The sequence below is a fragment of the Brachycentrus maculatus genome, unplaced genomic scaffold, assembly GCF_059751285.1.
Source record: "Brachycentrus maculatus isolate JH-2025_06_01 unplaced genomic scaffold, ASM5975128v1 h1tg000055l, whole genome shotgun sequence".
Lineage (NCBI taxonomy): Eukaryota > Metazoa > Arthropoda > Insecta > Trichoptera > Brachycentridae > Brachycentrus > Brachycentrus maculatus.
This window is the reverse complement of record NW_028280809.1, coordinates 3427933-3454643: the sequence shown is the minus strand read 5'-3', so window position 1 is coordinate 3454643 and position 26711 is coordinate 3427933. Positions and strand designations below refer to the sequence as shown.

At 34.9% G+C, this 26711-nt stretch overlaps 1 protein-coding gene across 44 annotated transcripts in view; it reads left to right on the top strand.

Moving 5' to 3' along the window:
• Positions 1–26711, top strand: part of ens (MAP7 domain containing protein ensconsin) — a 290307-nt gene that overhangs the window by 247826 nt on the left and 15770 nt on the right. For 11 of the 44 annotated variants that reach the window (XR_015839317.1, XM_088278171.1, XM_088278169.1 and 8 more), the window contains 6 exons: positions 10287–10349; positions 12079–12293; positions 12964–13166; positions 14296–14423; positions 19478–19771; positions 25860–26072. Coding sequence is in view for 41 of the 44 variants with exons in the window: in XM_088278171.1 (XP_088134297.1) it covers positions 10287–10349; positions 12079–12293; positions 12964–13166; positions 14296–14423; positions 19478–19771; positions 25860–26072 (1116 nt within the window). In the remaining 3 variants the exon portion in view is untranslated. Of the gene's footprint in view, positions 1–10286; positions 10350–12078; positions 12294–12963; positions 13167–14295; positions 14424–15488; positions 15597–19477; positions 19772–25859; positions 26073–26711 lie in introns of all 44 variants that reach the window. The other 33 variants (XR_015839318.1, XM_088278184.1, XM_088278182.1 and 30 more) reach the window with 6 other exon arrangements.

Sequence of the window (26711 nt, the reverse complement as noted above, 5' to 3'; positions counted from 1 at the left end):
AGAAACTTGTCCATATAACGTCACCCCTTTTCTGGCTGTATGTAAATTATGCATGCTTAAAATTTTATTTTTAATATCCCTGATTTTATGGTTTTTATCCGAATGTTAGTTATATTTAAAACGCAGCCTTGAATAATGGAGACATTGGGTTTTAAGGGTGTGAAGTGGAATAGTCGACATCTTGTAAAAGAACAATTACGAAATGCATAAATGAGCGACCCGTTTCATGAAATTATAACTAAAGTCGTTAAAAGTTCAAGCAAGGGCGACACGGTCACATCCCGTGCGGCCGAGGTCCATCCCCGCTCTTAGGATCGTGGCATGATTAACCATGTAAATGGCGTCTATTCAATTTACTATGCAATATATTTGACCAAAAATGAGATAGGTCACTTTGGCGTCTAGTCACCGAGATGTGTGCCAGGGGAAATTCGCCCAAGCAGAATTTTTCACGAGTAAAGTCTATTTGCTTTCGCTCGTACTTTATTTATATCGCAGAGAGCATAATGATCTTAACACGAGGTATACAGTTTAAACACACCCTGTGTACGCTACAAAGAAAGTATGGTTTGTATTGTGTATATTAAAAGTAAACATTTCCATGGGCAATTTGCGTCAGTATCATCAAAAGGAAAAAATGTATGAAATAGTTTTTTTGTTTTTCTTTTGACATTTTCTTTCTAAAACATTATTTTAGACAAGTCATTTATTATTATTATTATTACCGGGTTCCGTCGTTACCGGCATTTTCAGATCGGTGTCAGACTGGCATCACGACGTCACCAGTCTAATGATGTCGGTTACGACGAAATGTAGAATATGTGGATAAAACTATTTACTCGTAAACAAAATACAGGCGATTAGAAAACTCATATGAGTATGTTGGATTCTTTTAAGAGTAATTTTAAATGATAAAAACCTTGTTTGTTATATTTTAGACTTCAATATACCAACTATCGTCAATCAAACTTTTAAAATAACGATCAATTACATCGCACGTCTTTTTGCCGGCGGGGTATGTTTTAATGTGTTTTTCGTTCGTCTGCAAAGCGGTCGTCATATGTCCTATTTTAGTTTTAATTGAAAAAACGGGTAGACCGAAAAATACATAGAGATAATATTTATGAAATCCATAGATGTAGTCCTATCTACTGACAAAATCATTGTCATATACAATTTTCTGTTTAATGAAATAGTTATATACCTTTTCAGTGTCCTTTTTTCGGTGTGATTAATTAATTGAATGAAGTGGAATCCGAATTTTTTCCAATAAGCACAGGACTTATCTATTTATATGTTGTTATTTTTATATGTTATTGTTATTATTATTCGTCCCGATGAAAGTAGGTATCTAACCGTGTGGAAAAATAATTTCCGATAGGACGATCACCTAATGTAGTGTGTGACGCGGTACCAATTTGGTGGGTTTCCTCGGAATACACTTACACGCGCCCGTATAGTAGGTGCTATCTCTCCATAAACGGCATCGGATATCGCTCAGAGTAATCATCCTGAAGGAATAGCCTGTTTGCCTGGCTTATTTCCCTCTATACAACGGGGGTTGGGGGCTGGTAACAATTCCTACAGGGCCGCAACTTTTCCTTTAATTTCTTTATTTCTGACCCTTTATTTCTGAAATATTTAAATGGATTATTATATAATACGTATATTTAGTTAGTATTTTCAATTTCCCAGAGTACTCAATCATAACTGATCAAGTACTATTTTTATTTGTTACTGCCAACCCTTTCTGCAGTAGGTATAACTGCGATTTTTTTGTTGTTTTGTACTGACATTTCTTGGTAAATCATTTTAGCTACTTCTTCCCAATTTGTAACTTTTGTTGATATTTAAATTGAAATTCTGTAATACATTTATTTTTTGTTTCAACTTTTTGTTTTGTTATTTGCCTTTATAGGATAGGATATCTTACTTTCGGCTTATTCACAAAAGTTTACCTGTTTCGTGGCCATACAACAACTTATATCGCCACCGACAAACCCACACCAGAGCGCCTTTCAAATGCTTCCTTTTTGTCAACTACAAATGACCAATTTAAACTTTGTACTGACTCGGCTTTAGACCAACGTAAGTTAGAACACCGATCGAAACTGTATGTTAAGAAAGTTTAAATTTAATTTAAATCAAGAGATTGAAATAACCAAGTAACCTGAGTTTGTTCGATTTTAAACTTGAATTATTGGATCCCAGTTATAAAAAAAGATGTTTTTTCTAGCTAATATACAATACAATAATATGCCTACTGAAAATCTAAGGGTTGAACAATTTCAATGTTTAATAAACGCAGTTTTTGTTCGATTTTAAACTTGAATTATTAGATCCTAGTTATAAAAAATATGCATTTTTTTGCTAATATACAGTAATATCTACTGAAAATGTAAGGGTTAAACAATTTCAATATTTAATAAACGCATAATAAAAATACTGAACTTCGCTCAAATGAATTATAAATTCTTTATATTTAATTATGCAATTTTAGGATTACTGTCATTATTATATTTAGTATAAATATTTGCAGTTTTTTTTGACAAAACGTTTTTGCTAAACTTTTTATTGTCCAACCCATGTGGTAAAAAAAATGTTTGACGGAAAACTAACGAACAAAAGGAATTAGTATTTTCTCGAATTTTTTAAACAGTATTTTTTTAATAATTTTATAGGCACTTAATAATCTGGTTAAAAAATATTGCTTTAAATTTTTGCGCCAGCAACCTTCAAGTTTTAACTGTTACGGTTAACATTTCGTTTTATGGGGACTCTCAGTTAGACAAGGGCGATATTTTTTTAAACGATTTATAAGACGACTTCTGTAAAATAAATTCAGATTTGATCAATCTGTCTGTGCACAAATTTTGTTGTATGTTTTTTTAGAAATTAATATAGATTTTGACACCAAAAAAATTAACCCGAAAAGAAATATAAACCGAAAAAAGTAACAGTTACCATATTGTATCCTCTAATATGACAATTATTTTAATTGTCATTAGTTTTTATCACACTGTTGTACGAGTATGTAGTTTAATGTAATCATGAAATGTTCAATATAACATATATTTATGTAAACATTAGTTTTCATTTGATTAATCATTGAATGCGGTCATGTATGGCTTATATAGAGATATTTGTATCTGCAGACTCGCTATTTTGATAGCAGATTTGTGAAATACGAGAATTTCGAATCATTAATAACCCTCCGCCGCAGCAGAGGGAAATTCCCGTAAACATAATACCCTGTGTATTCCGGCATGGTGTAACCCCCCATGATCGCATTGTCTCGGAAATGCCAGGAATGGTAGGAAAATACATTTAAAAATTTTCCCCAGTCGTTCCTCTACGTAATGCGTTCCTCTACGTATCTCCTCTACAGGCAATTACTGGAGTGCGGCCGTCAGGCACCTACTCGAGACAGGATGCCTTGTCCTGAGGGATTATAGTTTAATCTGAGCCCACTGTGCCTACGCCTGTAATTGGACGCTTACCTATGCCGGTGTAATACTAACGTGATGCGGAAAAATTTCGCTATACGTTCAAATATCGTTTACAGGCGAGTTGTGCGAATGCCAAATTATTTTATATATTTTTTGACATATAAACATAGATGAAGAAGAATATGGAGCCTGGGCATTTACAGGGCTTACGACCGTCATAGGCTGGTTTACGTGATCATTTTACTTACACACGTGTAACATTCACAAATAGAATTAGATTGACAACCACACTACTCAATTTTTGGAACGCCTAGATATATTGATCAAACTCGTGACACAGTTCATGTGAGTTCACTACCGACATGACGGTCGTAAGCTCTGTAAATGCCTAGACTTTCGTTGTCTTATCTATGTTGAAATGTCAAAAAGTGTATAAAATAACTGCTAAGCGGAGATAATCCTGATCTGTGAACAAGGATTAAAATGTTCCAAATTATTTTGTTTCGTAAACAAATAGTATACAGGCATTTTTTCTCATGACACGTTGTACGAATACACGTCACTGTACGCATTTGTTTATAATACGAGAAAAACACAAAATTATATCACCACTTCGCGCTTGAAAGTAAATCAAATACGCAATGGTTTGTTGCTTACCAACGCTAGATTCCTACAGTGCGCAATTTTTTTAACTAAGAGGTTTTCACATATGGTTTCTTTCCATGAATACTCCCAAAAAACTAAACCAACATTATCATTTCAATTACCGTGATAACATATTATTATTTTGTAAAATAATTATTTTTTTTCTTCAATATTAATAGGTATATTTGTAAATCCAGTTAATAGTAAATCTTCCCTTATTTTTTTAAAAGTTTGTTTTACAAATTACATAAGTTTAGAAAGCTTTTCACACGTGGTTTCTGACCATGAATTAAGTTAAAAAACCAAACTAATATTTTAAATTTTGATTACCGTGACATATTCATATGTTTCTAAAATAACTATTCTTTTTTTCAATATCAATGGTTATACTTGTATATCCAGTAAATTTTCCTTTTTTTTCAAAGTTACAAATTGTAAAAGCTTAGAAGGCTTTTTAGTAATAGTGTTCAGTCGATAATTCGAAGTCGCAATCAGTGAACCTTTCTACCCAAATCAGGTCCTATTTTTCTCTCCTACATTTGTAAAGAACTGTGCCTTTTGTCCGCGCTGTCTGAGGTCGTTTTGTTAACATGGTTTCAGTAACATAGAGTGATACGAGCCTTTACAAATCGACTTCTGTTCAACATTCTCCATCTTGTATAGAGAATCCTAGAAAGCTCGCATAGTGTTATATAATGTATTCAATTCAACCCTTTTTGTAAAATATTTCGAATTCAGTATTGTTTTCAATATTTTCAATATAGAGGCAAGAAATCAAACTGTACGGCTTGGTTGGATAAGAAGACATAAAGGAATATATGGTATAGAATAAGCAGATGCTATAGCTAAAGAAGCAACTTTAAAAAATACAAAACCGGAGTATAATCGATTTCCCCTTAGTTTTGCCAAGAAATTGATATGACTGAAAATGTTAAATATTTGGAATAGTCGATATATAGAAGCAGAACAGGGAAAAAATTCGAAAATTTTCATCCTTACTAAACAAAATTGTTTGAATTTTCTTTAAAAAAAAACATAAATAGACTCAAGTTTTTACAGGTCATGGAGCATTTTGAGAATACCTCTTCCGTTTTAAAGATAACAAAACTCTACTTGTGAATGTGATAAGACGTTATCACAAGATGTCCCTCGTTTAGTGTAGGTATGTCCAATTTAAAAAAATGAAAACAGAATGTGCAAAAGAAGGTAATCAGTTGACAAAAATCGATTAGGCAATAGGACATAAAGATCTTTCGGATTTAGTGGTGTCTTATTTAGAAAATATGACAAGACGAATAAGACAAATAAATGAGCTATGTGATTAATCTTGATTGATATAAGATATTGAATCCTTTGTGTCTATTGTATTGTTGTATCTTTTGTTTTCGTATTAAGGATCAACATAATTAATTTATTATGAACTCTACACATCCATTATCATTTTTAAGACATTAACTAAATATGCTATAAATTCTTGTACATTATAGGCAAGGAGAATTTTCTAAGGCAACTAATAAATATCAAATATAAATAAAGTGCTTGAAACTCGTAATTACGTGTAAACACTTCAATTTCATTCGTTTCGAATTTCCATCGTAAATTCTTGTCCAATTATTTACAAAATATTATTCATATTTGCATAAAAATTAGCATGTTGTTACGATATTCCACATAGACGTCGCGAGAAAACTTTAAACTTAGTATACGCAAATGAAAAGCGACTTCCCGGAAACTGAGCTAACTTTTGGGGGGTTGCGAAGTTAATCACCTTTTTGTCGTATTCCAAAGAGAAATTTCGTTCTTCAAAAGTTTTTTGACTAATTTCCACGAACATATGATGAAACTCTGAATTTTCTCTTTAAAACGGTTTTTTCAACCTTTTTAAAGAGCACATTTAATTTTATTGTTTATTTTTAAACATTTGCGAGCTTTCAACATATTATTAATATTTAATGAAACGTAGAAACGTTACTGATATAGAATTGTGTCGAGTTGTGGTCCGGTGGTTAGTGTCGCGAACACACATTTCTCAGGTTAATTTAATCAGCCGACAGACTAAAGATATCCATACTTAGTTTTTATTATTTTAAATGATAATTTGTATGAAGTAAAAAAATACAATATAAATTGTTTTAGTTAATTTATTCTTCTTCTTCTTCTTATTATTATAGGCCTTACGGCCTGTTTTTAAGAGGGATTAGCCTCCTGCGACGTCGATTCCCAGCTATCGGCCCATCTCTTTGGTGGTCTGCCCGGGAGTCGTCTACCATGGGGTTGGCCGTACAATGCGATGTGGGGGAGTCTGGATGGTTCCATTCTCTTTACATGCGCATACCATTGTCTTCTTCGTTGCCTTCCCCACCTAACGACATCTTCGATCTCGCATATTTCCCTGATCTTGGCATTTCTCAATCTATCTCGAAGACTCTTGCCTGTTATGCTTCTCTGAGTCTTCATTTCTGACACTCTAAGCGCGTTTTTCGTGGCAGCGCTATTTATTAATACTATTTATTTATTAATTTATTCGCTATTTTATAATACTACTACATACTTTTTATAACTAGATAATGCCGATATCGGATACCGTATTTACTATATAATGTTATTTTTTTTAAATATTATGAACATAAATCCAGAAATGGTTAAGATCTTTTCATTTTGCATCATTTGCTTGAGATTTGTGTTTCCAATTCTCTTTGGCTTTTCGTACCTAAATAATAGTGTAATTATGATTTTATTTTTCTACACTATTTCGTGTGCTCTCAAAAAAATAGCTTTAAAAAGCATGTGTAGTCTGTCATAAGGTATCCGATAATAGGGATGCTGGGTGCTCGATAATAGTACCCCTTTTTAGCAAGACATTTTTATTCTATTTTATTTGATTACTTTTTCAATATTCGCGTTAAAATTATTTAAACTCTCATAGGAATGAAGTCATATTACACCTTTATAATGATTTTCGAATAAAATTAGTGAATATATTTATTTAGGGGTATTAACAAAAAAAACCCATTTGAATGGGTACGTTCCTATATTTTTTCTTAAAATATAATAAATTACTATATTTATGATTTTTGTTTTAGTGTTACGCATAATTCGCCGCGCTTTTTGTGTGGCCTGCCAAGCTACGCGTTACGTTATTGTTTTCGCGCTTTTCCTACCCCACGTTATCTCTCCATCTTACTTATATTTATTTAATTAAACTTCATTTACATAAAAGAAAAAAGTACATTGACGCGCTTATTTTTAAAAAGCAATATTTTCCAACCAACCAAAAACAGACTTGTGATATTGGTCAAAACGTTTGATACCATATATAGGTGTTTGCAATCAGAGGGTAGATAGTACTTGAACATTAAAAAAAACACATATTATAAATTGATGAAAATTAGGAAGGCAAAGGAAAAAGGGGAGTTTAGGCAAGGAGGCAGAAGGAAAAAATAAGGGATGAGGTTTGATGAACAGTTAGGATTCTAATGATAGATAGTAATGTCTCAGACATTATTAGAATATTAAAAGTTATTAGAGAAGGTGCATTTTTTACAAGGAAAGGTAATTTATTCCATATTATTTATTGATTCGGCATTAACTTTGTGGAATGACATGATTATTTTATTAAAATTAAACACTTGAATATACCACTTTAATGAGTTTAATTTTTATTTACGACTAATTTAATTTAATTTAAATTTAGTTTTAATTTGTACCAGAAGATGAAAACATCTGTCGTTTTCGAAACTAGTCGTAAATAAAAATTAAACTCATTAAAGTGGTATATTCAAGTCTTTAATTTTAATAAAATTCATTCCATAGTCTGGCCGCTGGGACAGAGAATGAATTACTGAAGAATGATGAAGTAGTAGTAGAAAAACAATTGCCGTCTCTGCGTTCTTGTAGAGTGATGATTTATCATACGAGACAATGGCGTTTCACGTCAAACGAAACCCACGCCGAGGTCTAATCCTCCCTTTGCATTTTCCCGCAGAGTTGCGGTAATTAGCCCGGCGGATAGTTATGTCCTTCCTGTCGACGGTACTTAGGAGACGTCTGGCGGAAACAGACTATTTTTTCCCTAGCATCTTTGGTCTGGAAATGTTACACAATGTATCATTCTGACGTCCACGAACGCTGTAAAACCCGTTCATTTCTTTATGTTTGTTATTATTTTATGAGACCAGCGAGTACGCATGTAAACACTTAAAATTAACCTGCTGTGAAATGAGTAGGTACTGAGAAAATATATTTGTATGGGTATATAAAACCTTTTATGGGCAGCGTTTGATGGACATTTTTCGTGAATAATTTAGCTACGTTTTAATTTTAACAAAATGCATCTACTACAATTTCTAACATCTAAAGAAATTAGTCTTAGCTTCAGTTTATGTCTGTAGTGCTTCTTCTGCAGTTGAGATATATTTTAATGTTATTTTTTTTCATTTCATTTCATTTTCATTTGTATTGTTTTGTGTTTTTATTTTTACAATACCAGGACGTCAGAGGCCGAAATCGTTAGGCCACACACTCCACTGGTTTGCCTATATTGGCCAAGAACCGGAATTTGAATCCGACTATTACGAATATGACGAAACAGGTACAACCAGTGCAAACCAGGGCTGCGCATAAATCTGTAGTTTAAAAAAAGCATGGTGTTGAATTAAAACAAAATTTATCGTTATATTTTTACTTTTCCATATTATATTTTATTACAAAGGTATTGTCATTTGATTGATATCTTATTATTATATATTTTCTCAATAGTTTTTTTTTTTAAATAAATATGAAATATTACTGTTATTTATTTTGAACAGCAGGATCAGAAATTAATATAATTTTTTGTATAACCTGATCCCGAATTCTCCGCTTCTGTACACAATTCCATTCGTTTAATAAAATCCACCTTAATACACGTTCATTGTTCATATTAACTTTATTAATATATTGTATTAATAACATAATATATTAACTCGATATTTCTTATTAGATTTTCTATATTTATAACGGTTTTTTCTTCTTCTTATATTAGCACGTATTTTGGATTTTTGCTTTCTTTTTGAATGGATGTAATGAATCCCTTCAAAAAGCTGAAACGAGAAAACTTTTTCATTGTATTTTCTGTGTAATCTTTTTAAAGTTTTAACAATCATTAATCAAAAGCCTTGTTTTTTTCCATTTGCATAACCCTTAATGACTTAGATATATTGTTTAAGCATGTGATTCTGTAATACACACTCGCGTTTTTTTGTGTTTTAATTATTACAAACATCAGCATAACATTATTCCCAAATTATTTTCAACGAAATTTATCTGATCTTGTATATATTTCTCATTTTAAGAATTTTAGAAAATGTGATATGTGTATACTATGTAACATTTGAATGAATATTTTAATCCGCACTGTATTCTAATATTCATACCTCGAAGCTTCTTACTCAAAATTTCCCTTTCAAAATACGCAGAAAGCAATTCTCTAAAAAGTATCTAAAATATTCACATTCAACGCTTCTTTGCACCCTTTGCAGCAAGCGTCATCTTGGAGGAACAGAATCTTGTTTTGGTGACGTACCTTCTTGTTTGAATATTAAAGAAACTCTTAATGCTGAATTTATTGAAATAAAAACGCGATTTATAGAAACAATTCTAAAATAGCCAACAAATAATATCACTCGTGACAGTTATTTTTTTTATCCAAACATGAATATAAATCAACGTTGGTCCATTGAATATGTTTATATGGTATTCTTTACTTAAATACTGTCATAAATTGCAGGGAAGGCATTGCCATCTCTTGCAGTCTAAATTATGCATTGTAATATTATTCTTCACGGGTATTTTTACCTAAAAAATCACCTGTGCAATTTACAGTTTAAGTATTTCTTCAATTACTTTCTATTAGGAATGGTATCAAAGCGATAGTTATTGATATATATGTACCTAAGTATGCACAAAACGTATATCAATAACTCATCGTTTATTAGTCGTCTATTCAAAAGGAATTCAAGGGAATTTCAATTTTTTTTTAAAAATCAAAATGACGTTATGTGGAATTTCTACGATATGATTGTGCAGTTCCTCCAAGAGTGCGATAGTAACAGTGTGTATTTTTCTCTTTCTTTTCTCATCACCACCACCACCACCACTACTACTACTACTACTCCATGCCCGCTGCTGATTGGCGCTCCCCCCCCCGCGCAGCCGGCGCCGCTCTCGCCACCCTAGAGGACCAGGAGCACGAGCCGCTGCACTCAGGAGACGCAGGTTCATTACCCACTCAACTACTGGCGCTGCAGAGCATGCTTCCTGGGAGTGTTCAAATCTTGAATGTCGCAATCGCTCATGTTCTGTCGTCTCGAATCTCGGCCTTACAGAGCTCGCAATGAGCCAAACCAACGCGGTTTTGTAGCGCTTAATCGGCACGCATGTTATTACTTATACAAACCGAGGCAAATTTCGTGAATTCAACTCGGTTTTATGCTTACAAAACCGTGCTGATTTGGAGGCTGAAATCATGCTTCCTGGGAGTGTTCAAATCTTGAATGTCACAATCGCTCATGTTCTGTCATCTCGAATCTCAGCCTTCCAGAGCTCGCAATGAGCCAAACTAACGCGGTTTTGTAGCGCTCAATCGGCACGCGTGTCATCACTTATACAAACCGAGGCATATGTCGTAAATTCAACTCGGTTTTATGCTTACAAAACCGTGCTGATTTGGAGGCTGAAGATCATGCTTCCTGGGAGTGTCTTGAAATCTTGAATGTCACAATCACTCATGGTCTATCGTTTGTCTCCAGACAAGCAAAAACGTGCTTGTCTGGAGACGCTACTGTATTCTATTGAACAAGCATACGGTAATAAGCCTCCGGCACGCGGTCCATAATCGAGTATCATAGACAGTTGGTCTACGATATGTTGTCGTAGAAACGTTATCGTTTCATCCACTGCTACCGACATATTACAACCCTCGTTTTAGACTGTGACAAGCCAACAATCTGGAGTTATTACACAGATACTTATATTTATTTATTTTATCCAATATATCATGTGCCAATATTAAAAAAAATCATGTGGCAAAACGAAATTCATATCGAGATAAAATGATTGAGTGAGAAAATTTAAAAAATCGGAATATCATATTTGATTTGTAGCACTCTAAAAGTAGGGGTGGGAACCGTTCAAATGTTGCTTTTCATGTTTTGTCATCTCAAATAACACATTTTGTGTGATCAAATTTCACATCATTAATCACGTTATTCGATGCTAATACGGCAATACTCATGACCTTCTATCGTTGTCATTCTTTTAGTTTTCATGATGTGTTTTCATTCCTCATTTTTTTTGTTTAATCAAATCTTGCCTCCTTGTTTTCTTTGGTTTGTATTTTTTTGTTGCATTTCTTTTGTGTTTTGTCGTTATCCATGAGAGTTTTTTTTATGTATATATATTTTGTTACATTTTTTTCAATTATCATAATAAAAATAATAATCTCTTAAAGAAGTTTTCGTTTTATAAAATAACCTTCGATTTTCTTCATAAAAATAATAACAAAAAAATCTTTTTAATGTATCTCAAGATATGACTGAGGGTGGAACTTCGATCGAATTAATGACGAGTGTTCGCTTATTGAGTTTTTTTTGTTGTTGTTTTGTTTCGGAAACTTCGAAAATATGCGTAAATACTTGAATGTTTCGAAAATTTACGTCTATATTTCAATTTTTCGGGAACTTAAAACTGTAAATGCTTTATTGTTGAAAGTATATAATTTTCTTAATGTTTTAAAAGTTTACGTAAATTTATTGAATGTTTCAGGAACTTACGGGAATGCTTCAATATTCTAGAATTAACTAAAATGATTGAAGAGTTTTGTTTCGGGAATTTACGCAAACGCTTGAATGTTTCGGGAATTTACGCGAACCCTTGAATGTTTCGAGAATTTACGCACACACTCGAATGTTTGTTCGTTTTTCAAACGGTCCCTGTTTGGTCGCAGGTTCCCGCGAGCAGGGCGCGCTGTCGGCCGCGTCGCAGGACCGCGAGGAGCGCGCGCGGCTGGTGCGCGAGCGGCAGAACAGCGACCGCGCGCGCAAGCTGGAGGAGCTGCGCGCGCAGGCGCTCGCCGCGCAGCGCTTCCGCGAGCAGAAGGAGGAGGAGCGCCGCCACAGGATCGACGAGATGCGCTCCAGGGACAATGACCGCAGGCAACAGGTAACCATTCACGCTTCCAGTTTTTGGATTTATCTTCCTTCTTTGTAGTTTTTAAGCTTTCCGGGAGTATGGACGTAAATGAACGTCGTTGCGAATTTTCCTCAAAAGAGTATCGACGTTAATGAACGTCGAAGTCTATGTATTTAACTTTGTCATAAAATAATACCTATAAATGGCGACCTTTTTTTATTAAATTATTTTTACATAATTTCTATTTTCAAAATACAAGGATTTTATTTAAAAAAATACATATGTAATGTTAAAAAAACTCCACTCCCCAGAGAATGTCGGATATCAATTATTGTACTCCTGGAAAGGTTAAGCTCCATTACTGTTTTTTCCAAGTAGTCTATGTATAAGTTGGTGACGACTCCGCTTTTAAGCGGACGGCACAAAGGTCGAAACGGTTAAGCTAAAGTCTAAAAGCTCCATATCCTGTCAGCATTTGTGTAAGAAAATACCTTCTCCCATGCTTATTGAGAATGGAAATCACTTCATACACGTTTTTAAAAAGTAACCATGTGATCTTCCCATTTTCATAGGCTTCATACCTATTATATGAGGGTTAAAAATAATATTTTGCGGATGAGGGTTGAAAAAATAAACAATAATTTACATTACAATGACTTCCATTACAAATACTTTTATTCCAATTGGTAAATTGTTCTAGGTGGAAGAACGCAAACGCGCCATCTGGGAGGCAGAGCGGGAGAGACGCGAAGCCATCGTGCGTCGCAACGAGGAGCGCGAGGCGCGGCTGGAGGTGCGGCGCAGGGGCGGCGCGGGCGCGGCGGGCGTGTTCGCGTTCGGCTCCTCCACCCCGCGCATGCTCGAGCCCGCTGACACCGGCGGCACCTTCTGGGGACACCGCAGGTAAGGCACCCATCTCGAGAATAGTCACTTTGCAAGAGAAGGTCTGTCAGGAAGCCTAGGTGCTTCTGTATCAGATCTGCCCACTTATCCTCATCCCGAGAATAGTCACTTTGCAAGAGGAGGTCTGTCAGGAAGCCTAGGTGCTTCTGTATAAGATCTGCCCACTTATCCTCATCCCGAGAATAGTCTCTTTGCAAGAGGAGGTCTGTCGGAAAGCATAGATACTTCTGTATAAGATCTGTCCACTTATCCTCATCCTAAGAATCGTTACTTTGCAAGAGAAGGTCTGTCAGGAAGCCTAAATGCTTCTGTACCAGATCTGCCCACTTATCCTCATTCTAAGTTACTTTGCAAGAGAAGGACTGTTAGGAAGCCTAGATGCTTTTGTATCAGTTCTGGGAATGAGGGAGGGCAACTTTCAATGCAATTCCAAGAATAGTGTAAATGCACAGACTTTTTAATTTGGACTCAAATTCTTGTTTTGATTTGTATCTATGAGGCTAACAAAGAAGACATCAGCTCTTATACTGGTATTGGGAAGTGCTAGAGTACTCTCTCTGTTTAAAAAAAAAACAAAACATGAGGTCTCTCTTCTTGTGGCTTGCCTGCAGGTTGAAATGACAGAAAGAAAGAATGGTTTTGGGATAAATACAATATCTGAATAAATAAAATATTTTAAAAAGACTATAAGACGAAACGCCTACCTCTATTTTCTCTTGCAATTTGTGGGAGTCTAACCCATTATCAGTTTCGCAGTCAGCTTACCTGCAAATTAGGCAGAAGGAACAAGACCGGAATGTTTGGAAAATTCATTGTGTTACCCACATAGGCTTGAAAGATACAAAGGTTTTCTTCAGACTTTCTAGTCGGAGCAGCAGCTCTAGTACACCATTCATAGAAGTTGTACTTTGAAATTGTCTAAACAATGCCGATAACTCAATATATTTGAAAACTCTTTTTTTTTCATTTAAGTTAATCAGAAAAAACTTCAGAAGTCCACAAATTCACTAAAAAATACTGAATTTGACTGTGCTTGAATTAAAAGTATGAATGTAATACCTCAACCATACTCCTTGGGTACTAATTATGAGTCTGAGAGTTTAGATAATAACGCTTACCTATTCCATAGGGCTACTTCAACATCCAACGTGATGTTTGCTGCGTTGCCTCTCTCAAGGCGGTCTTCCGAACGTGAACTGGACCCAAACAAGAAGAGGGCAACGTCAGCCAGTGGACTGGACCGTCAAGCAGCAGATGGTAAATCGCAATTCGCTCTTCATTTTCACCAAATCCCCTCACATCAGTGATTAATGCATACGGTAGACCACACCTCATTATTCTCTGTGTTTGTTCATTCTCTGCATCCCATTGTCACCCTTTATTTTCAATTTACTTTTTTTCTTTATCCTTTGCAGATTTTTTAGATTGGTCCATTAGCCACCGAATATTGGATGGGCATTATTTTTTAAATATTTTGTCAGTCTTGTTTACTTGGCAAGCGTGTCCAAGGCTGGGTTGAATGAAGTCTATTTTCTTGCATGCTATTTTTTTTATGAATAAGTTTGTCCCCAGTACGAACTAGAATGCAATGTTTTAAATCTGTTTTATCCATTCAAACATAATTTTTTATATAGTGTTTATAGTCAAACTAAATATTGTCTCATCTTAACCCTTAAGCTGGTGAACTTATTTTATTGCTGTACGTTCCGCAGTCCGGAATTGTTAAAAAAAAGATACCACTAACTTCAATCTCTCCTGCCTTTATGAAAATTTTAAATCTGTAAAATGGTTAGTTATATTTCAGAATCATTTGTAAAAATCAAAAAATCACCCATTTCTTTCAGTTTGGCAAATCGTTTAAAAAAAAGTTGAGTGCATTTTTATCTAAAGTGTAGTCAATACTTTCTATTTAAGGGTCAATGGTGAGTTTAATAAACGAATCGGTGGTAGTTTTGTGGACTTCAAATCTGAGATCTAGGGCTTGACACAATTCGTATTTTCTATCAGTGTTTTTAGTGCCATTTGAAAAAAGCTTGAATATATGTATTTCTGAGAACGTAAAATTTTATTTTGCTGAAAAATTTAAGTTAATTTACAGTGAGAAACTTTTACTTAATTTACACTTTTCTTTGGTAGTTAGCTTGTTAGTTCATTTCCATATCTGTTAAGTTTTGTTCTCTATCTAGTTTGCTTACTGTAATCGAATCGAATGGCTTTTTGTCTAGTGATAATGATGATGTTATGAGTGGTTATCAATGAGGATGGAACAGACACGCCATCGGTGTCCACTGGTATGGTATTGTGGCATGCACATCATTGCAGATTATCGGGTTTCCACGACGATGTATGAGGTACTCCAATGGGACGAGTTTGGTGCATCCGACGCGGCGAACGGTCGACAAATATTCCCCGTACAGTACGGATACAAGGGTGAGGAACAGGAAGGGGAAGCTTGGCTCCTTGCATCCGTGGGATTTATCGGCTTTTTGGACTGTCATATTTGTAGATGTTGTTACTACATACGTACGTCGTTGGCATGCTGCGCAGTTACGGCAATCGGCCGCAAGACCTTGTTCAATTCAATTCAATTCAATTTATTCAATAATTAATATATACATTACAAACTAACATTTAAGGCGTATGCATTAAAAAACAAATTAAAAAGTAAGCAAGAAGACTCTTGTTAAATGTGTAGAAGAATCCCGCTTCGGAAAACTCCTGCGGATACTTGGAACAGATCAATATCCAATGTGATGTTGTTCAACATAGCGGTAGCTCTTCCTACAGGCATAACCATCGGCAGGTTGGTCCTGTGTATAGGAATGTGAAACGCAGATGTGTTGTTACGCTCACCGCCTCTAAAGCAATTCTTAGATCATTACTCCTGGTACAGTCTCAGGCTCTCCACTTACTGGAACAGTTTTAACCAGGAGTTTAAAAACATCCAAAGACACATGTCCGAAATTCTCAAATCAATATTTCAAAAATATATACTGTTGTTTTCCACTGTCTTTAAAAATATGTACTGTTCTGTCCGCCTCCGTAATGTAATGGTCAGCACGCTCGGCTACTGTTCTGGAGGTCCCGGGTTCGATTCCCAGGGCAGGGGTCAAATAAATATAAGTGATTTTTTTCACTCTTAATATTTATTCAATATTGACCTGGACTGGTACCTGAACCGGAGGGCTGATCACCTTTCCTTAACATTGTTAACAATCAAGATAACGCTGCGTTTAACACATATAATGCAGTGCCCTGTGCACCATCAGGTGCGGATGAGGGTTTGAAGTTATTTTCTACAACCACATTACATTCAAATTTGTGATTAATTTTTGTTGCAAACAATCATATTTAATGCTACATTTTAATAGGCATAGAGTCATCACCATGGTGTTCATTGATTAGTTACAGACTTTTGTCTGATGGAGAGGATATCAGAGACACATTACTCAAACCGTACTCTCAACACTTACATCCTACTTGGTCTTGCGGTTGTTTGCATTTTTAGAGCAGTGTTTTTCAATGTGTGGTGTGCTTTACCCTGGAGGTACAACAAAGATTTTACAATGTATGAAATGGAATATGCATTTCTGAACTCCTGCTTAATGATGAGAAAATGCAAAAATGGGTACTTGATATTAATTATATTGAAATATTTCAATTTAAAAAATGCTTTTACCCGTTTATACTGGAAATTATTAGTTGTTTGAAAATGATGTGGAATGCATCGCAACATGTGTCACAGTAGATTTTAAGAAATGTTGGTATTTACTAAGTAAAATTTAAATTAAAAATGGATAGATTTTACTACAAAGCGAATGCCGAATAAATTGATGAAATTATTATTTTTCATTTATTATTGATAATTATTTATCAACCTTGACATTCCATTCTCTAATGTAAGATTTCGGCTTGTAAATTAAACCTTATTTTAATATTTTAATATATCAAAAGATCTTTTATGGTAGTAACATCTATGGCCTGAAAGGGAGCGCATGTTATAATTGGGAAACACTGCTGCAGGGAATTGTAATATAACGTCGGCTGAATGTGTACATAGATGCCTGAGTTCCCGTGTGCCTCGTGAGGGAGGCGTGGTGAACCACTTGGCATGGCTGCTCAGTCCTGACTCCAGGCTTTTGTTGTCTTGTATCTGTAGTCATCTGTCTCTTCTCTCTCAATGTCCTTCATGTCCTTCATTATTCATAAGGCATCCCTGTACGTCCGTCGCTGCATTCACACTGTGGAAATCATAACATCTTTCATCTTTTCAAATAATCCATTTATCGTTGTACGGGCTTATTGGAAACAAACATTGTAATCTCTTAATTTATCACTTTTAAGATTCTCCACATACTAATATACCCACTTGGATATAATGGGTATAAAGTTGTTGTAAAATAAATGATGGTATAGCCCTGTTTGAATTTGCCACGGGATTCAACCTGCATAGAATCAAATTGTATTTTTTAAAAAATGTGTTATTTAAAACATGCATTTAATTAAGAACTATTGATTTTCTTACTTCAATAACTGATTTATAAGAAAATCAAAAAGTTTTTTTTATTATTTAGTTTTTCCACTTAAAGTGCTTAAAATAAGGTGAAATTATATATTATATAAATATATATATTTCTCTCACTCTCATGACATTATCTGATCACATATCTGTCATCAAAATAATCATTGTGATATATGGGTAGTGTGTTTCTTCATCTCTCTAAGACTTCTTTATTATTGTAATGATTTCTTACCATAAACTAAATTTCTATATAAAGGGAAATATCTACATAAATTTATTTGCTTGGTGATTGCGATGTTTGGTTCCGTGTGTTTTAAGTCAACAATAAACCAGGTCTAATTTGTTTGTTTATTTTTGTGTCATCCATACGTTATGTGTACATCGTTTGCCAATTTACTGATGTAAGCATTTGCATAATAAATAACCGGAAATGTTATACATAATCAGTTACATTTTTCACATCACGTGAATAATTTTTGTTTTAACACAGCATGGTGTAATGTTTTATTTTAATTAATTTTATTGGACATCCCTGGATGCAATTCTATTCGGCTGTCCAAATTCAAAAAACAGTAAGGGACGTTTTTATTGTTGTACGTTTTTTTTGCATTTTTGAACTAAGTCAATTCTACTTAGTCCAAAAATGCCAAAAAAACCTACTACAAAAAAATGTCCTTTACTGTGTTTCAAGTTTGGACAGCCGTATTGTAATTATGTTTATTCATACTTTTGTACAAGTAAGATGAAAATACTCAGTACACTTCCATTGGTTTGTTTCGTCAATTAATATTGTCATTAATGGGCACATGCGGCAAGCAATAAAATACTTGTTTTTGTCTAAACTTTTCCGGATTTCTTTGTAGAACAGACAAAAAATACAACTAATATTTTTTGACTACCTTATTTTATAGATTTTTCAGATCCTTGATAACTCGAGCACATCTATAATGGTGTAGATTTAGATATTACTGCACAAAATAATAATTCTCTCTATCTAAAAACTTCCTTTAACTTTTCTAGTATTTTTGAGATTAATATTGTTATATTTTTATCAATTATTATTTCTCATTGTTTCTTTTATTACCTTTGAATAATTATCCTTTAGTATGTGAAATGTTCAGGAAAGACGAATCAGTGACTTTTTATTAGAATAAAAAAAAAATTAAAAGGACTTCTCTGAGAAGTATCTTAATACTTTTGGCATTTAAAGGATTTAAATAGAAATCAAAATTAGTTTACCACATTTCGGACGGGTGTTTTTTACGCCTGCGGACTGCTGGCGACGGGATTTTATACTTATGTATGTGAAGTTTTTAATAGTTAAGCATCAATCTATCAAACGGGTAGAAATATCTTTCCCGTCCCAAGTGTATTATTTGTTTTAATTTATTTTATTTCAACTTTATGTAGAAAGAAAGAATGAAGTACATTGGCGGGCTTATTGCTAAAAAGCAATATCTTCCAACCAACCAAAAACCGACTAGTAATATTGGTCAAAATGTTTGATACAGTATATAGCAGCAATCAGAAAGTAGGTAGATAGTACATACAGAACATTTAAAAAAAAAACATAAATTACAAATTGACGATAATAAGGAAGGCAAAGGAAAAAGGGAGTTTAGGGAAGGAGGTAGAGAAAAAACTAAGGGAGGAGGATTGATTGAAGATAATAATAAAAAATATATGATATCTCTGAAAAATAGAACCATATTTTAAAAAATAAAAAAATATATGTGATACGCATCACTCGACGAAATGTGTTTTTCATTACGCGTTGTGGCATTTGCAGAGGAGGCGTCCGGAGATGGCGCGCCATGGTCGCGCGTGGCCCGGCGCCGCACGGACCTGGTGCCCACGGTGCCCGCCCGGCACGGCGAGGCGCGCGCCCCGCGCTCTCCAGGTAGGGCCTACTCCATGACGCGTCTGGACCAGCTGGCGCAGCCGCGCCGCGCGGAGCCGCCGCCCGCCGCGCCGCCGCGCCCGCCCCGCGCGCGAGCACTCGCCCGCGCGCACGGCCACCGCTCTGTGGGCAACCTGCTGGCCGCTGTGGCCGCGCCCGCGCCGCCGCCGCGCCGCAAGCAAGGTAGGTCGCCACACACACGCGCAAGCAAAGGTTACTTGGATCTTTCTACCGCCGCCAACGCTGAGTTTCATAAATTGAATTTACCAAATCAGAAAGTGCTTTGGTCTCACCTCCTTCTTCTGGCTCAACAGGGGATCAGTACTGCGATCCAGATTCTTGAATCTAAGAAATAAATATACAGTGAAACCTCTATCTATCGTTTTTAAAGGGACCTATTGAAATAAACTGTGAATGCGGGAAAACAATGAATGTAGAATTAAGAGATCGATACACAAGGTGATAAAATCGAGTAAAGATACCGTTTCTCCAATCAATAACGGAAAGTCAATAATGACAATAAGCCAACAGTATATATTCGGCTTTGCAAATAATATGAATGTTTTCAATCTTTCAAAGAGTGTGCATGCTCCTGAAAATGAAGGTACAGGCAGCGGGTCCTCTTCATTAATATTGACCTCTTCAGCTGTATCTGTCAACCTTGGGTCACACAAGCTTTCGATAGTTTCTATCCCACACGTTAGAATATTGTCGTCGAATGTAACAAAATTGAAATATTGAAAAGAATGCAATAAAACAGACAAAATATATCAAATATGCAGCATAATTCCAACGATGAATGCGGTTAAATGGTGGATAGAAACGATCTATGCAATCTATTTTTGTATGAAATGAATTCGGGGTCGATGCGATCTATTTTTGTATGAAATGAATTCGGGGTCGATGCGATCTATTTTTGTATGAAATGAATTCGGGGTCGAAGAAATAAACAACACATCCGCGAAAACGATTATTCGAGGAACAATACATAAAGATTTACTGTATTTGATAGGATATAGACAACATAACTACGCCTGGATGGCTTGACTCTGGCCAATATCTGTACCCGACAGATTCTCCAGTTCTTTGGACACGTTGCGCGTGGCAACGAGGATAGCCTGGAACGACTAGTTGTGATCGGTAGCCTGGAGGGAAAGAGAGGGAGAGGAAGATCCCCCACACGATGGACCGATCAAATTAAGGCAGCAGCAGGCACCTCAGTGGTTGGAGCGCTACGTGCAGCGCAGTCAAGGGATAACTGGAGAAGAGTCATTGCTTCTGCAAGGGTCACAGCCCTCAGCAATGAGGATTAAGACGGAGAAGAAGACAACATAAGTGAAGGAGTTCGCCGTAAAATGACATAACTGCTTTATGGAAAAGAGAATGGAGGTGGAATAGTTTGTAGGCAGACGAGAATAGCAGCTTTGCAATAACAGGATTGCATAGGCATACTTGTACAAGCTTTTAAGCCATGTATTTAACTAGGAGTCAAAATATATCAACAGCAGACATAAACTGTGCTGTAACATAGGCTGCGAGTTTTGTGGTTTTGCTTCACACAGTCAAGGCAAAGACTAATGTCATCAGTTCGTTTTTCTTGTAATTGAAATATATGTATGTATATGTAGTTTGTCCGCGTCCGTAGTGTAATGGTCAGCACGCTCGGCTACCGTTCTGGAGGTCCCGGGTTCGATTCCCAGGGGGGGGGTCACATAAATATAAGTGATTTTTTCACTGTAATATTTATTCAATATTACCCTGGACTGGTACCTGAAGCAGAGGGCTGATCACCTTTCCTTCATGTGTAAACGATCAAGATAACACTACGTTTATATGAAGCAGTGCCCTATGCACCATTGGGGTGCGGATAAGGGTTTTATTATTATTATTATATGTTGTTTAACACTTTATTTTCCTTATAAATGTTAATAATAACGGCGCAGATTACGTTTTTACGGCACAGATTTGTCAATAGAAAGTGATGATATCCTATCACCATTTAGCCATTCAATGATGAGATGAAATGTCGCAAAAATATTCTCTCCTGGGTCTCAACATGTTAGTCCACCGGTATTTCTCTGTATATATATATATATATTTTTTTTAACATTTTGCTAGGTCACATCTTTGAAGATATCTTCACATTGAATAATTCTTAAAAATACATAAAACATATATTTGTATTATGAAACTTTGCGTTGGTGGATTCTTAATTTTCTGTAATAGCCTATATTTTTTTTTATAATAAAATGTTATGTTACCATCTTTTATTTCAAATGCCTATTAATAAAATTATTTTATATATATATACAAAAAAAGATAATTGTAATCAGAATGTTTTAATTCCATAATACCATAACTGGTTGTGGTAACTAAATAAGCATGCTTTAAAAAAATGTCAATAATGTTTGATCACATGATTTATATGTTTTTACGCACTTATTAATATAAACTATATTGAAGCATACTTCTGCACAATTATATTTCACATTCGACTTATAGTATTTTTCTGGGTTCTTACGCCATATGTCATTAGCGCTTCATTCTGATATTTTGGATTATACTGGATGGTCCAACTAAGGTAGGTGCCATAGCGTAGTTGGGTAGACGCTTGACTGCGAAACTGGCGTCGCAGGTTCGATTCCTGCGAATTCAAGAAAGATTTATTTTCAATTGGTCAAGGTGTTTGCGTTGTATTTTTCACATTTACCTTTCCTACCTGTAGACAAGCATCTAAAATAGATGTTTTGCGAGTTATTCTTTTTAAAAAAATCATATCTGTAAGGTTACATTACATCAAAGTGATACAAATACATTACATCAGCTATGATGATGGTCGTTGTAATGTTATTCGAAGCTTCAGCAAGTGAATCGTTGGGTAATATATCCAAAATAAAATACGGTTTTTGTTGGATTGAATTCTACATTTATTTATGCATACATATTTTAATACGTGACGCATTTCGTCTTCTTAGGACATTATTAAACAATGTCAGTGTTTGATGATGTCCTAAGAAGACGAAACGCGTCACGTATTAAAATATACATAAATAAATGTAGAATTCAATCCAACAAAAACCGTGTTTTATTTTGGATATATTACCCAACAATTCAATATGGAATTCTACCAACTGTGTGCAGTTACAATAAATGGGTCAGCAAGTGCTAAGGACATATGGAATAACCCAGAACTTACTCATGCACATGTGTAATATTATAATAATTAATATATGCATATTATATTTGTGGTGTCTGGTAATAAAATAAATAAAAACCACCGCTTATAACTTCTTTTATTTGCGAGTGCTGAATTTATCATTGCACCTTAATCATTATTTATTAACAATAAATGTATTTCTCTTGTACGTTTTATAAAATCCAAGTAACCTGCCGTGTTTGGTGGTGATGTTTACATTTTGTGTTTTAAGTACAACCCTATGTTCCTCACAAGCAGTTTATGGTGAAGGGTTCTTCATAACTGTACGCTGGTTTCAAGGTAAGATTTTTTTAATATTATTACTGAATCAGATATTTGAACATGGCATCGATGATATCTCAAATAAACAAAAATAACCATTTATCTAATGCCATTCTAGATTATAGAGTACTTTTTTTAGTGTTACCTAGTCTAGACTCTTTATGTCCTTCTTTAGTTTTGCCCTTCATTGCGGAGGCCATCTTCGGGGAATTATGGCACTGAAATTGTGTACAGTGAACTCCCAATTACTATACCAAAATAAAATTAAAATAAGGTGGATGGTTTCCTAGTATAAAAATTAATTCAATAAAATTCCTTGTTGTATCTTAATACTTTTTTTAAAAAATGCTGCAAAAAAAACAACAGTAATAAAAATTATTCACATACCTCCTTCCGCATACCTTTCTGAGTATAGTACATACTGAGATGTAAGTTTATGCAAGGGATGTAATAAATTCCAAATTATGTACTGTTATGCATTGTCAAATGATTTATTTTCTCTTTTTTTTTGCATCATGTTATTTCTTAAAATGTATTATAATTCTGCACTATACTTTTAAACAAAGTCGTTTTTTGTTATACAAAAAAAGCATCAGATTTTTGGTACTCATATAAATTAGACTGAATGTTTGTATTTTTTTTCTTTAAATATCTGATTCAGTATCTCTGTCCGCTTCTCCTGATGAAAATAGGTGATGGGTAAACCTTTTCTTTACTTTTTAATATATTATATAATATTTATGCCAAAACTATTGAATTTATTCACCTGTGTATTTTTTTTTATAATACATTAATAATCATGCCCTTTCAGTGTATGAATGTTTTAACAAATGATTGAGTACAAACTTTCAATTTGAAAATTATGACTATGTAAACTATCATTGAATTAAAAGAGAGAAATATTTTGCTGATTTACTGGATTGATATACAAATTTTAGATATTTAGTATCGCTGAATAGGAATGGTTATACCGGAGAAGTTAAAAAAAAGAAAGAGTCAAAACATTATCATCCATTTTATCAAACTCATTCATATTCTAAATATGAATTTACTTAACTCTCGTTCGCCTCCGTAGTGTAATGGTCAACACGCTCAGCTACCGTTCTGGAGGTCCCGGGTTCGATTCCCAAGGGGGGGGGTCAAATAAATATAAGTGAATTTTTTTTACTCTAATATTTATTCAATATTACCTGGGACTGGTGCCTGAAGCGGAGGGCTGATCACTTTTCCTTCATGTGTTTACGATTAAGATAACACTGCGTTTATATGATGCAGTGCCCTATGCACCATTTGGGTGTGGATAAGGGTTTGAATGAATGACTCTCGTGTACTGCCATAGATGCGGCATACATGGTTTGTCGTATTACTCGAGGGTCGCCGCTATAGCTCCACGAAAATAAAAAGTGTTATATGCAATATTTTTAAATATTGATTTTTTACTTTTCAATATAGTCAAAGCAGGATCATATGATTTCAGTTAAATAGTGACAAGTTACGGAATTTGATTGAGTTGGCAGTATGCGGTACCAATAAAACTTTGAGTGCAAAGGGTTAAAAATAAAATTAATACAAATACAAGAATTTATCACATCCTTTTACTCATTAACCTGTTAACCGCGAGTTCACTTTTTAACTACACAACATACAACGGGCGCGAACTCTTTCCCTAGGACATGTCAGTACTTCACGCCCGGTGGACGTGATTTCATATATTTTATTTATACTTAAATAAATGATAAGACTATGAAAGATATGTTTTTGCATTTATTTACATATAAATCACAAAGGAAAATACAAGATTGCAAACAAAAAGAAAAGAATTCATGTCAAAACATGTATGGATGACTAATTACCTTTGTTGTTCAAAAATATAGATCCCACCCATTCCAGGGCGCAACATATATTTACAGGACGTATTTATATGTCCTACCCGTACCTAATATTGTTTACGTTTGACATATTTATACGTCCCGTCCGGCTAACAGGTTGATATATGCAAAGTTTTCTTTGTTCATGTAAAACACTCTACCACAATTTGATACCTAATTCTAACAATGAGCCGCTTAGGCTCACAGAAATAGTATGAATTTGAAATGTTTGTGTAAATAATAAAAACACAAATATTTTTTTTTTTTTTTAATGTCACTCAATGAAAAAATGTCAATAGGATTTAGAAGTGTGTGTTTGTAATCTGGCTGAATTTTGTGAATTTAAGCAATTAAAGTCTTATTTATAAATTTTATTGAAACTGTAAATTTTTTGGTAATATGTACAAAATTAAACAAGGTTATTGGATTGAATTCTACTTTTGTTTACATATATATAAAATGGAAATATGTCACGCGTCAAACATACATTGATAATGTCTTAATAAGACGAAACGAGTCACATTTTTTCATTTAAATCTAAATAAAATAAAATATTCAGGTGTTGTTTTATCATATAAATTGCTATTATGTATTGTTGGGTAATATATCCAAAATTACACACGGTTATTGGATTGAATTCTACTTTTATTTACATATGTACATATGATAATACGTGAGGCGTTTCGTCTAGTTAAGACATTATCAAACGCTCATGTGTGTTTGATAATGTCTTAATAAGACGAAACGCGTCACACATTATCATATGTACATATGTAAATAAAAGTAGAATTCAATTGAATAACCTTGTTTAATTTTGGATATATTACCTAAAAATTCAAAATGGAATTCTAACAACTGTCTGCAGTTACAATAAACTGTCAATATTTTCAAATTGCGCTCTTCACATCAGTTGTCGTGTGCGCAGGGTCAGGCTTGAGGTCGGGCGAGGTGACCCCGGGCAGCCCGTCGCGGCCGGGCAGCTCCCTGTCCTCGGCGTCCACGGTGGGCACGGTCAGTGCCATGACCTCCTCCGTGATGGGCACGCTGGTCAACCGGCGCCCGCGGGCCGCGCCCAGGAGGCCGCGCCCGGCCTCCATCGCCGGCACGGGCGTCACCACACCGCCGCACGTCAAGACCAGTGAGTGATGGACCTTTAGCCTTTCCCCTACTGAAAATTACAAGTGATCCGAAGCGGGGTACCAAAACACCCTAGTTCATATTTGTATGGAAATAGTAGTACATGACTCGTAACTCAGAGTTACAGAGTCACAAATTCCATGTCCTTCCCAGCACGTAGCCGAGTGTCGACTAAGCGAGAGGCCGGAAATCAGTTCAAACGAGAGCACAATAATCTAATTGTCTTGCTCTCTCCATGTGATCATGTCTGACATTATTTTTTTTTCATATTATTTTTTGACATCTCTTCAAAGATGAAGAAGAATATAGAAGTCTGGGCAATTACAGGGCTGACGACCGTCATAGGCTGGTCTAACATAAGAGTTTCTTCTCAATAAAGAGCTTATTTTCATCTCACCAATAGATGTCTCTTGTGAAAATTCTAGTGATTCTTGTACAACGTTTCAAAATTGAATCATATATATAGAACTTCCAAGAATTTGTATAGTGTGGTTGTCAATAATGGGTAGAATTGGTGAATGTTACACGTGTGTTAAGTGACCACTTAAACCATCCTATGATGGTCGTAAGTCCCTTTAAATGTAAAGACTTCCGTATTATTCTCCATCTATGTTGAGATGTCAAAAAATTATATGAAATA